At 42.7% G+C, this 13117-nt stretch overlaps 2 protein-coding genes across 13 annotated transcripts in view; both read left to right on the forward strand.

Annotated features, from left to right (window-relative positions):
• The window catches only part of LOC131130121 (flavin-containing monooxygenase 5-like), a 100412-nt gene extending 94529 nt beyond the window's left edge, over nt 1-5883 (forward strand). For all 8 annotated transcript variants that reach the window (XM_058074307.1, XM_058074303.1, XM_058074306.1 and 5 more), the window contains 9 exons: nt 234-422; nt 512-677; nt 931-1073; nt 1159-1358; nt 2725-2860; nt 2929-3148; nt 3328-3400; nt 3480-3732; nt 3807-5883. In XM_058074307.1, the coding sequence (XP_057930290.1) occupies nt 234-422; nt 512-677; nt 931-1073; nt 1159-1358; nt 2725-2860; nt 2929-3148; nt 3328-3400; nt 3480-3732; nt 3807-3962 (1536 nt within the window). In that variant the 3' untranslated portion in view covers nt 3963-5883. The remainder of the gene's footprint in view (nt 1-233; nt 423-511; nt 678-930; nt 1074-1158; nt 1359-2724; nt 2861-2928; nt 3149-3327; nt 3401-3479; nt 3733-3806) is intronic.
• A 10-nt stretch (nt 5884-5893) lies between these two features.
• On the forward strand, nt 5894-13102 carry LOC131130123 (flavin-containing monooxygenase 5-like). 5 transcript variants are annotated; one of them, XM_058074310.1, is made up of 10 exons: nt 5894-6509; nt 9000-9132; nt 9206-9394; nt 9813-9978; nt 10520-10662; nt 10726-10922; nt 11855-11990; nt 12088-12307; nt 12396-12468; nt 12645-13102. In XM_058074310.1, the coding sequence occupies exons 2-10, from the start codon at nt 9001-9003 to the stop codon at nt 13009-13011; spliced, it is 1623 nt and encodes a 540-aa protein (XP_057930293.1). In that variant the 5' UTR covers nt 5894-6509; nt 9000; the 3' UTR covers nt 13012-13102. The 5 variants fall into 5 exon arrangements, with proteins under 5 accessions (XP_057930293.1, XP_057930295.1, XP_057930296.1 ...); XM_058074312.1 differs by having other exon boundaries at nt 9209-9394; XM_058074313.1 differs by having other exon boundaries at nt 9259-9394.
• Nucleotides 13103-13117: the final 15 nt, after the last annotated feature.

The raw sequence follows: 13117 nt of genomic DNA on the forward strand, positions 1-13117 counted from the left end.
GAACTCTTTCTGCCTGTTTGGAGGCGAGAGACCAGGAAAACAAACACATTCACATGGCAGTATATGGAGGCCAGTACAGTTATCAAGTGAATTTATCATGTGCCTTAGTCATTAGTTCTTCATTAGTTCCTCAATAACTACTGTATTTTTGTGTACCTTATTATAAAGTGAGACCACTACTTGTTTAGATGCTCACTGACACCTCATGCCTGTTGGACTTCTCTTCCCTGCAGGAGGTATCGGAGCCCAATCGTGCCAGCATCTACCGTTCCCTCACCATTAACATCTCCAAGGAGATGATGTGCTACAGCGACTTCCCCATCCCGGCCGAGTACCCCAACTACATGCATCACTCCAAAATCCTCAATTACTTCCGTATGTACGCGGAGCACTTTAAGCTACTGCAGCACATCCGCTTCCAGGTGAGACACGTACCTTTTTTTTTTAAAGGTTTTTTTTTAATTTATGTTGAGCTGCACCTTCTTTCCTTCCTGATGTACACATTGTCTAGACCATGGTGAAGCGCGTCAGACAGAGGCCAGATTATTCCCGAACGGGCCAATGGGAAGTAGTGACGGAGAGGAGGGATGGGAAGGAGGAGATGCACGTCTTTGATGCCGTCATCTGCTGCTCAGGACATTACACCTACCCCAACCTGCCCCTTCAGGACTTCCCAGGTTCTATTCCATATACGACATGAACATACGTATATGACATAAATGTGTATGTGTGTGTGCAATATATTTAGTATATGAAATTACATTTTTTTGACATCATTTTAGGCTGTATAAAATATATATGATATAAACATTATCTTATAATAAAAACAGAAATAATGACTGTTGGCAATTGTAAATCCATCCGTCCATGCGGATAGGCTCCAGCCTCCTGTGAGAGATGAAGCCTGAAGATGTTGATGTTGTCCCGCAGGAATCGAGACCTTCCAGGGACGATACCTGCACAGTTGGGACTACAAGGGTCCAGAGGACATGCCCGGCAAGCGAGTGGTGGTCATCGGCATCGGGAACTCGGGCAGCGACATCGCGGTGGAGAGCAGCAAGTTTGCAGAGCAAGTCAGGAGCTCAATCTTCTTCCTCTTCTATGCCATCCCACTCTCATGTCCTCTCACATCCATCTTCCTTCTTGTGGTCTCATCAGGTTTACATGAGCACACGCCGCGGCGCCTGGGTCATCAGGCAGGTGTCGGATGACGGAATGCCAGTGGACATGAAGTACAACACGCGCTTCGTCCACATCTTGTTCCAGCTCCTCCCCATGAAGTTTCTCAACTGGTTAGGCGAGAAGAAACTCAACGCCATGTATGACCACACCATGTATGCCCTCAAACCCAGCCACAGGTACAGCTTCTGCACTGTACAGCCTATTTATGCCAAGGATGACTCCAAGTAATTACCACCACAATAATAAAAATCATCACAAAAAGAGCTTGCAAGATTAAAACATGATTTCTTGTGGGCGCTAGATCTGGGATGATAAATTCATGAATTAGTCTCACAATAAATGAAAATGAACGTGATCATTTTGCCAGCCTCAATACAATGCCATCTGCATGCATGTCTATTTCCATCGCCTCCAAACAGGCAGGAAGAGAGTTCACTCTGTGCATTGGTTTCCATAGAACATCGGCATTAACACAGTGAACCCTTTTGTCAGTCATACAGTCGCTTTGTCTCGGTGGGTGGAGGTGGGGCCGGTAGCATACACACAGAGTGAAGAAGAAGGTAACCTAGTAGAAATGATATTGGTAGATTACAATATATTGTTATATATTTTTTATATTGTTTCAGTGTACTTAAAAGTAAATTAGTAAAGTATTTTTTTTCTCAAATTAATACTTCAAGTTTCATGGATGAACCGTTTTAATATACTTTTTAAATAAATCAATTATAATTTTTTTTGCATAATAACAATTTTTGTCAAAAAATTATGACTTATTTTAGTAATGTTGCCAAATTAGTTATTTTAATTATTATTAAAAAAAATAATTACAGCTGGGCAGCACGATGGTCGAGTGGTTAGCGCGCAGACCTCGCAGCTAGGAGACCAGGGTTCAATTCCACCCTCGGCCATCTCTGTGTTGAGTTTGTGGAGTTTGCGTGGGTTTTCTCCGGGTACTCCGGTTTCCTCCAACATTCTAAAAACATGTTAGGCGACTCCAAATTGTCCATAGGTATGAATGTGAGTGTGAATGGTTGTTTGTCTATATGTGCCCTGGGATTGGCTGGCGACCAGTCCAGGGTGTACCCCGCCTCTCACCCAAAGACAGCTGGGATAGGCTCCAGCACCCCCACGACCCTCGTGAGGAAAAAGCGGTAGAGAATGAATGAATGAATATTACAGCTTTAATGTGGTAACATAGTGTAGTATCGGATTATTCTGTTATGGATCCAAATATTTTCCATTCTGTGTAAGTTAGATCTCACGTATTTAAGCCTACACCTGGTCTTGTTGCCTGAGTCCTGCACTCCACCATATTCATTTTCACTTTCATGGCAATGGCTTTCCTTTTCTTTGGCGCATTGCCACTTGGGAGACACAGTGACGTGTGAATGGATGGCAAAAGATGTTTATAAAAATCGACATTGGATGTCCTCTATGAAGCCATCTTCACCACTAGACAATAGATGTATATGTACTGTATATTCATATGAACATAAAACAATGTAAATTGGTGGCTGATCTTCTGCGCCAACCCCCACTTAGGTTTTTCAGTCAGATTCCAGTCATCAACGACGACCTGCCATATAAGATTCTCTCTGGGTCAGTCATCATCAAGCCGAACGTCAAGGAAATCCGTGGCTCTTCTGTATTGTTTGAGGACGGCAGCGTTGTCGAGAAGGTCAGAACATTTCTGGAAGATTCACCTTTGACGGAAAGTTCTAACCACTCCTTGTGTCTTTCTTTCAGGTGGATACCATCGTGTTTGCCACGGGTTACAACTATGACTTCCCGTACTTACCCAGCGGTGCTCTGCACAAGTCAGGGCACCGCGTCGGTCTATACAAGCACGTCTTTCCTCCCACCCTGGAACACCCCACTCTGGCTGTGGTGGGCTTCATCCACGCCCTCGGAGCCATCATGTCGCAAGCCGAAATGCAGGCCCGTTGGGTTGCGCTGGTCTTTAAAGGTGAGTTGGACCCAAAAAGTGGAGGACACCACCTATTTAAAGGGATATTAAGCAACGTTTGATGCCCTGTAGCCATATTTTACATGCCAACCTAAACAATGGCGCTGATGTTTTGTGTTTGCTTTGTTAAAAACAATAAAAACACACATAGAATATAAAATAGTCTTTGCATCTTATAGGACATAAGAAGCTGCCTTCAAACCAGGCCATGGTCAAGGCTGTGGAGAAGGACACCAAGGACATTGACCAAAAGTACACTTCATCATATTTTGAATCAAATGTTCCGTGTTTACATATTTTAGGCTCATCTTTCTCACCGTGTACCCTGCAGTTACATCGTGTCCAAGCTGGCTCCGCTGCAGGTGGACTTTGTGTCCTACATGGACAACCTGGCCGGAGAGATCGGAGTGCGGCCCAGCCTCCTGTGGCTTCTCTTCACCGACTACCCACTCTTCAAGAAGGTTCTTTGGGGCCCCGTCACCACCTACCAGTACCGCCTGACGGGGCCTGGCAAGTGGGAGGGCGCCCGGCAAGCCATCTTCACGCAGTTTGACCGCATGTTGAAGCCCCTGCAGACAAGGAAGGTCAGCCATCAATCACGTCACTTATTTTGGCAGCCAGTGTTGGTTCTTGATGTTGACTTTCTGTTTGTTTCCAGGTGCCCGACCAGGAACAAAATGGATCCATTTCAGGTCGCCTGTTCAAGCTGAGCCTCTCCCTCATGGCCGGGGGAGCTGCAGTCTTCTATGTTCATGTTCGAGACCCTTCTGTCTTTCCCAACCTGATGGCCAAGCTTAGGGTGACAATACTTTGAGTTCCAAAAACCAGGACATTTGACACAGAAAATGAGGTACTAGAATGATGCTCATCAACATTTCAATGCATATGGAGTGGAAGCATACTTTGAACCAAAGACACAAATTCAGGTCGGCTTCTCAGAGGTGTTATGATGCATAATATAATAGCTCTTTGATAAGTCTCAGTGGTGCAAACAGTTTCAGTTTGCTTTTACAATTCGGTACAAGTTAAGTATGCTCATAAATCCCAGAAACCACATCTACAGTCATCCCTCACAATATGTTTGTTACAATATGATTATTTTTAAGAAATTAATTAATTAATAAATGATAACAGTTTTGTGGACTATGGTCTAGTAATAGTCAAACATATTGAAATACATGTGATAGCCTATTGTAGTATTCAGGTCAATAGGTGGCAGTAATGAAAGAAAACATTGATACATTACCTTACATTACATTACCTTAAAAATGCATGACATCATGAAGCCACCCAAAGCATGTCCAACATGAAAGTTCTCCTCCCACTCCGTGTGGAAGTGGTATGATTTTAGGCTACTTAAGTTTAGAAGAAATACATTTGAGGCAATCTGATAATCTCACTAGACGCTCGCTTGCTAGCTTGTTAGGTCGCTAATGTCCGCAGCATAAGAGTCGAGCAATGCATTGTAAACAAAGAATAATAGGAGTGGGAAGGTGACTATAGATGTGTTATTGCAGTCGAGTCCGAACCCATTTAAAAGCTATAAACGTGGGACGAAATGATGTGGTGTGTTTGAACGCACATCCTCATGGCTCATAACAACATGGTTAAAGTGGGATTCAAATGCTGTGTTACTTTTAAAGAGACTGCTGATGTGCTATCTATTAGCATGACTTAAATAGTCATTTCATTAGGTCATACAAATATATAATTTTGTTTAGCTTTTTGTTCATAAAATGCAGTTTAAAAAAAGTGCATATTTCACATATAATTACAAATGGTGATTAATCGTGGTTAATTCGTTTGTAAACTGTGATTAATTTGATTAAAAGTTTTCACTTACAAAAAAGGTATTAATGAGCTATATTAGTTTACTGGGTTTATTAAATACTGTTCTAATGCCGCTCAATTGTAACAACAGAATGAAAAAGCGACTATTTATTTTCGTAGCCAAACAAAGCCGATATGCTTGTTTTACCAGAACATTAACAAAATGCTAATGTCCACAACTCACGTTTTGTATCCCACAATGCATTTGTTTATTTTTTCACGCACATGCTGAGTCACCGTTAATAGGACTCATGGTATTGCTCTCAGTCCAGTGGCAAATTTAGGCTTATTTTAGCAGCACTCAAGAAACCCTAAAATATTCGTAAACACCCCTATATAACTACATCCATAAACCTCCTCTTTGGTCTTCCTCTACACCTCCTCAACACCAATATATTGACTATCTCTCCTCTGGACATGTCCCAACCATCTCAGTCTAGCCTCTCTGACTTTATCTCCAAGGCCTCTAACATGTAATGTCCCTCTGATGTACTCCTTCCTGATCCTATCCATCCTGGTCACTCCCAATGAGAACCTCAGCATCCTCATCTCTGCTACCTTCAGTTCTGCTTCCTGTCTTTTCCTCAGTGGCACTGTCTGTAGACCAAACAACAGCCTCCTGGAAACACTCACATCAAGCATGCCCAACCAATTTTTCAACGGTGGAGCTACTCAAGTCCTACTGAGAATTTTTTGTTGTTGTTGTAATTTTTTGAGCAATGGTCTTAAACTTTTGATCAGCCTATTTCAGTTTAATTGTTGGTTTCAATAAATGACTTTTTGTCACACTCCCCCTTCTTGCTTTTCATCTACTAAAAACCTCATTAAGATCCAAATGTGCAAAAGGTAAATTCCAACTATTTTTCAACTGGTCTTAAGATTTTGATCAGGTCGGTACCTGCAACATGCGTGAAGCACACAGAGCCAAGTTTTTCAATGATGCATACTTAACTATAAAAGTATAAAGTCTGTTGGACTGTATAAAAAAGTCTTCTTTTAGCAGTGAACGTATGTCCTGGGGAACATGTCTCCACTTGTGACGTCACCGTCTCACTCTGTGTCTTCATTGTGTCCATATGTTCATGCTTTAGTGTTTATGGCACATTCACGTTATACAACAAATAATAACTCCTCCCCTTGGAGAGTGTTGTGTTTGCCCTATGCACAGAAGACCTCACATAACCCGTCTGCTTTACCGTCACCACATACGCCACACTCGACTTAAAGTTGCAGGATGCAAGCACTTCCTGTTAAGAATGAAAAGACACATCAAAAGTAGAAAAAAACAACAAAACTTCTACTTCCTCAACCCAACAAAGTTCCCATTCTGTATGCATAAAAAAATAAAAACCTTCCCAACTGAAGTGTACTGCTGCCTCCAGCTGACAACTGTATGTTTAAATCTCTGTTTGGCTGCAGAAAAGAGGGCGGGGCTGGTAAAATAAAAACTGGTTTGTCAAGATAGACAATTAAATATAGAGTTTGAAGAACATCGTGCTGAAGACACCGTCAAAAAAAGGACATTTGTCAGGTACTGTGTTTTCTTTCCTTTGCTCTGGTCTTTCATAAGTTACAGTAGACTGGAAGGTTATGTGGGGACATGGTTGCTCTAAATATACGTTAAGGCTTTGCTCGTACTGTATGTACGGGACATGCATGCTACGCTCATTCCACGCATTCAATGAAGCTCTTTGTATTCCCACAGTGTGCTTCAGTCCTCATGCATGTTAAAAAGTGGAGCACGTGCCCGAATTGAACACATCCCAGGGGGTGAAATCCCGTCTCCGGGGCGCCTAATAGTTCCCAACACAGATTCCAGCCCATGTGGTATCATTTGGAGTGCAACCAAAAGGTTTTAGGAGACATAAATAAAAGTAAGACAGCAACAAATCTTTTGAAACTTGAGTGGAGTAAGCATCTAGTCCGTACGTGTTCTTAGGTGGTCATTTTTTTGGTACAGATCTGTACAGGACTGACAAGCACGTGTGTGTCAAATTGCAATTGCTTGAAAAACGTGGCAGCCGTCAAGCAAAGCATCTTGGCAGGGCCATGGGGTAATTGTCATTTACAGTTAGGTCCATAAATATTTGGACGGACACAAAGTTTTTCTGATTTTGGTACTGTACACTGCCACAATGTATTTGAAACGACACAGTTCAGATGTAGTTCAAGTGCAGACTTTCAGCTTTAATTTAGCGGGTTGAACAAACAGTTTTTAAACACAATCCCTTCATTTCAGGGGCTCAAAAGTAATTGGACAAATTAAGTCACTGAAAACTAAATGTTTATTTATAATACTTGGTTGAAAACCCTTTGCTGACAATGACTTCTTGAAGTCCTGAAGTGATGGACATCACCAGACGCTGGGTTTCCTCCATTCCAATGCTCTGCCAGGACCTTACTGCAGCAGCTTTCATTTTCTGTTTGTTTGTGGGCCTTTCTGTCCCAAGTTTAGTCTTTAACAAGTGAAACGCAGGCTCAATTGGCTTGAGATCAGGTGACTGGCCTTGCCATTCAAGAATATTCCACTTCTTTGCTTTAATAAACTCCTGGGTTTCATCATTCTGGTAGAGGTTGATCTTGGTTTCATCTGTCCAAAGAATGTTCTTTTTTTTAGATCTTTCTCAGCAAAGTCCAATCTACCCTTTCTATTCTTCAGACTTATGAGCGGCCTGTACACCTTGCAGTGAAACTTCTAAATTTACTTTAGTGCAGTCTTCTCTTTATGGTAGACTTGGGTATTGATATTCCTACCTCCTGGAGAGTGGTGTTCATGTCACTAGCTGTTGTGAAGGGGTTTCTCTTCACCATGGAAATGATTACACCACCATTGTCTTCCTTGGACATCCAGGTCCTTTTGCGTTGCTGAGTTGACCAGTGTCTGCTTTCTTTCTCAGGATGTACCAAACTGTAGATTTTACCACTCCTAATAGTTTGTAGCCATTTCTCTGATGGGTTTTTTCTGTTCTCACAGGCTAAAAATGGCTTGGTTCACCTGCATGGAAAGGTCCTTTGACCGAATGTTGTCTTCACAGCAAAATCTTCTGAATGCAAACACCACACCTCAGATCAATTACAGGCTTTATATCTACTTAATTTATAGTGATATAATGAAAGAATTGCCCAAGCCTGCCCATGAAATAGCCTTTTGGTCAATTGTCCAATTACTTTTGGTCCCTTTAAAAAGAGGGTGGCCGATGTTAAAGAGCTGAAACTCCTAAACCCTTCATCCAATTTGAATGTGGATATCCTCAAATGAAAGCAGAGAGTCTGCACTTTATGTCCATGTCCATGATATCACTATCTTTGGAGTATGTTTCAGTAAAAGGCTAAAAAAACAAAACATGTGTCAGTGTCCAAATATATATGGACCTAAGTGTATGGACAGAATGTATGTCTTCTTTATCAAACCAAACAAAAAAATATTTGCGCACAAAAACTATTTATAGATTATATTACACATACTTGAAAACCTTGTGCCAACTCACCCGCTCTGTTGTGGTATGGCGTGTCTGCAACGTCATGTTCCCAGTACAGCTTGGGAGTTAGTTACAGGACACAGTTTGGCCACAGTTCGGCAGAAGTATTTGTTAAGCATCAGCATGGTTCATTTGCATGTATTAACACGCTCGACAGCAAGCGTGGAGGAGTCATTGTAGGGAAATCTTACCGCATGCACACACATATGCACACATACAGTTGAGTGGCAAATGGGAAAATTGTGGTTCAGGATCTTATATTTGGAAATAAATTGTTATTTTGAAACAACCCCTTTTTTGTGTTGTTTATGATGGTCTATATGTGAGCTGTCAGAAAAGCAAAACAAAATGTGTCAAAGCTTTTTTTCTCCCCTTTTTGGGGAGGGGGGACTAACTAAAAGTATACGTAAACAATTTTTTGATGAAAGACGATAATCGAATCTTTCTTTTGTTAGGTTCCATGTTTCGATACATAGAAAACGACATTCTTGAGGTCGGTATGTTCAGTATATTCAAATCCTCTTTTTCATCCGTCCATTCAGCATGGTTCAGAAGGTGGCTGTGATCGGCGCCGGAATTTCAGGTCTGACCAGCATCAAGGCCTGCCTGGATGAAGGTCTGGAACCCACCTGCTTCGAGAGCAGCCATGACATTGGTGGCCTGTGGAGGTTTAAGGTGACATTAGTGGCCAATATGTGGAATTACAATGTTGCCATAGAGATGCGTTATTGTTGTTGTTGTGCACCAGGAGGAACCAGAGCCTGAACGGGCCAACATCTATTTCTCTGTGGTCCTGAACAGCTCCAAAGAGAGGATGGCCTTCAGTGACTTCCCGCCTCCTGCCGAGCTCCCAAACAACATGCACCACTCCGAGGTGATGCTCTACCTCAGACTATATGCTCAGACCTTCAGGCTCCTGCAGCACATCCGATTCCAGGTGAGCATCATCCACGTCTTCTTCTCCTGCGCTCTGTCCACAGGTTGATCACATAGAGAGAGAGCACATTATGTGCCCTGTGATTGGCTGGCGACCAGTCCAGGGTGTACCCCGCCCCTCGCCCTCGTGAGGATAAGTGGTAGAAAATGAATGAATGAATGATAAACGAAGGTTTCCTCCATGATTCAGATCATTCAGAAATTGGTTGACCATAAAGACAGCTACATCAAGAAATACACCTTTGTGTCCTTTTGAACCCCCTCATATACAAAATACCACAGAATGGAAGTTGGACTACCTCGAGTTCTCAGGTTGTGATACTGCAGTTGGTTCAGATGATTGGTTCAGATGATTGGTTCAGATGATTGGTTCAGATGATTGGTTCAGATGATTGTCTGTTTTACTGTGTTGGTCTCAGACTTCTGTGGCCCGTGTCAGGCCAACTCCAGATTTTGCCACCACTGGTCAGTGGGAGGTGGAGACCGAGAGACGTGACGGTCCGAGGGAAAGTCAGGTCTACGACGCCATCATGGTTTGTACGGGACACTTCACCACGCCTCACCTGCCGCTCCAAGACTTCCCAGGTAGCCACTCATTCACTTAATCTCAATGTACAAATATTTTCTTCATTTTGGATGTTTTTAGAAAGAATTATCCAAATATTTTGACTTTATTCTTAAATAATCTTCATAAATGTTTCTCTTGTAATAGTGTGAATTTATTCCCATAATATTTTGACTTTATTCCTATAATACAGTATTATAACTTTTTCCCCAATTTAATTTTCCAAAAATTGCAGCTGTGTGGAGTTTGCATGTTCTTCCCATGCATGTGTGGGTTTCTCCGGGTACTCCGGTTTGCTCCCACATTCCAAAAACATTAGAATGTTTAGGTTAATTATTAGGTTATTTTCATTTTTAATAATTATTAGGTTAATTATTATTTATTATAAATAATTAACATTAGGTTAGGCCATTTTTGATTATTTGGACTCAAGGCATACAGAATATTGTGTTCTTGGCCTATATAGACAACTACATACCAAAAGAAAGATTTGACTCTTATCTTTCATCAGAAAAAAGGTTCACTTCACTAAAACATCAAAATGATTTGACCATATTACAGGTATAGAGAACTTTAAAGGCAAGTACTTGCACAGCTGGGAATACCGTAACACTGACGGTCTGCAGGGGAAAAGAGTGGTGGTGATCGGGATCGGGAGTTCTGGAGGAGACATCGCTGTGGATATCAGCAGGGTTGCTGAAAAGGTGCGTTTTATGCAAACATAATCATGAAGGAATGGGGAACAACAAGCATGTGCCGGCCTGCAGGTGTACCTCAGCACCAGGAGTGGAGCGTGGATTGTGAGCCGTGTCGGCTCAAGGGGCCTCCCAGTGGACATGCTCGGTACTTCCCGGATGAACATGACACTGCAGAGACTCTTTCCTTCTTGGAGCAGCAGGATGGTGGAGAAGAAACTCAACAGCGTGTTTGACCATGAACTCTATGGACTGAAACCACCACACGGGTACCATCATAACATCGTGTTTCCTTTGCTGAGTCGACGAGGATATTGGCCACGGCGAGGCTAATCACTTGTCGGGTGTCAATGCACCAATATGTATTTTATTGGCGACCAGTCCAGGGTGTACCCCACTTCTCGCCCAAAGTCAGCTGGGATAGGCTCCAGCATACCCCTGCAACCCTAGTGAGGATAAGCGGCATAGAAAAGCGGCATAGCTGAACTTGAGAGCCTGCGCAATTGTCACAATTCCTAAAAACCTAAGATATTGTTCTTTTACAGGTAGTCTTTGCTGTCTAGTCAGCAAAAACTGAAATCTAAGCAAGATTCAATCTGAAATCAAAGTCAAAAATTGTTTTTTGCTATGTTGGCCCAATTTGATTATATTAAAAGAAGATTTGACTTGCAAGTATATACTGTACACAGTACATTACGTAGTTTGCATTTGTCAGATTTTAGTTTGTTCAGATGATTCATTCATTCATTCATTTTTTACCGCTTATCCTCACGAGGGTCGCGGGGGTGCTGGAGCCTATCCCAGCTGTCTACGGGCGAGAGGCGGGGTACACCCTGGACTGGTGGCCAGCCAATCACAGGGCACACATAGACATTGTTCAGATGATTTCTATCTTTATTTTAATTTTTTTCTCTTTTAATTAGTATATTTTATTAATTTATTTCAACAGTTTAACAATTACGAAACAGAATAATACAAATACCACAAAAAATTATTTTCACTTTTTTTTCACATTTTTTCAGATATTTTCAGTCAAAATTCTCCTCCCACACACAATTAATTTGCTGTATTTATCTGTACAAACCACTAAAAAACAATGCTGCCAAACTCAGTTGAACTCGATTTAAATCAGATTATCATCAGATTATCCTCCTTTCTGTTTGCATTGTTAACTTCCGCAATGCTTTTGATCCCTCGGCAGGATCTTCGCACAAAACGCTGTGGTGAGCGACGACCTGCCAGCACGCATCATCTCCGGGCGCGTTCAAGTGAAACCCAACGTCAAAGAGTTCAGAGATTCTGCTTTGGTCTTTGCTGACGGCAGTGTTATAGACCAGGTAAGGGTCTACAGCAGAGCTGGACATGTGTTCCCAAACCCCCAAAAGAAAAACAAACCTCCCTCATTAGTTTTTTTTTCTTCTTTCTGCTCTCCAGGTGGACGTGGTGGTGTTCGCCACGGGCTACAACTACAGCTTCCCCTTCCTGCCTCCAGCCTTGCAGGAAAAGTCAGGTTATCGTCTTTGTCTCTACAAGCACGTCTTCCCGCCCAGCCTGTCCAAACCCACGCTGGCCGTGGTGGGCTTTGTCCACGGTCTTGGATCTCTCACACCCTTGGCTGAGATGCAAGCCCGCTGGGCAACCAGAGTGTTTAAAGGTAACACAGGCCACCTTGCACCTTTCCGACATAGAAATAGACTACATAAACGACACAAACCACTACAGTCATTATTTTCTTTGTCCAGGTTTATTAAAGTTACCCCCCGAGGAGACCATGCTAGATAAAATTGCGACGGAAACGGAAACCATGCATAACAGGTACAAAACAGAAGTTTTATTTTCATACATTAGAGGCACTATAGATCTTTAAAGCAAGCTCGGTGTCTTTGGGGGTCATTGGTAGCGTAGTGGTCGACATAGCGCTTTCATAGGATCAGTTTGTAGACGATGGATGCTATCTTTGAGCCACCCTAAATGTCTATTTTACTGCCTAGGTACGCCTGCTCAGAACGCACCCCTATTCAGGTGGACTACATCCCCTACCTGGACTCTGTAGCGGATAAGATCGGGGTTCGACCGAGCATCGCACGCCTCCTACTGAAGGATCCCAGACTCGCTCTGCAGGTTTTGTTGGGGCCATGTACATCCTATCAGTACCGACTGACTGGGCCAGGCCAGTGGGCCGGAGCTCGACAGGCCATCTTCGCTCAGTGGGATCGAGTGGTCCAGCCTTTCAAAACCAGAGTGGGACCCAAAGCCAGTAGGACCGGAGTGGTACCCAGAGCTAGAAGCTCTTCTAAACTCAGCATGGTGCTTTTCTCAGGAGCAGCCCTCCTATGCTGCTGTTTGTACAATAAATGATCGACACCATGATCCAGTCCTCCTTATGTACCCCTTGGTTGTTCATGCTGGAACATCAGTTTTTGCAGTGTATGAACTCTGTAGGGTGTATGAACTCTACCTATAA

Source organism: Doryrhamphus excisus, chromosome 5 (genome assembly GCF_030265055.1).
Source record: "Doryrhamphus excisus isolate RoL2022-K1 chromosome 5, RoL_Dexc_1.0, whole genome shotgun sequence".
NCBI lineage: Eukaryota > Metazoa > Chordata > Actinopteri > Syngnathiformes > Syngnathidae > Doryrhamphus > Doryrhamphus excisus.

Excerpts from the sequence above, each read along its gene's own strand:
- LOC131130123 (XM_058074310.1), top strand. The coding sequence starts at position 9,001 with ATGGTTCAGAAGGTGGCTGTGATCGGCGCCGGAATTTCAGGTCTGACC. Across the intron at positions 9,395-9,812 it reads TGCAGCACATCCGATTCCAG|ACTTCTGTGGCCCGTGTCAG; the intron begins GTGAGCATCATC and ends TGTTGGTCTCAG. Across the intron at positions 9,979-10,519 it reads GCCGCTCCAAGACTTCCCAG|GTATAGAGAACTTTAAAGGC; the intron begins GTAGCCACTCAT and ends ACCATATTACAG.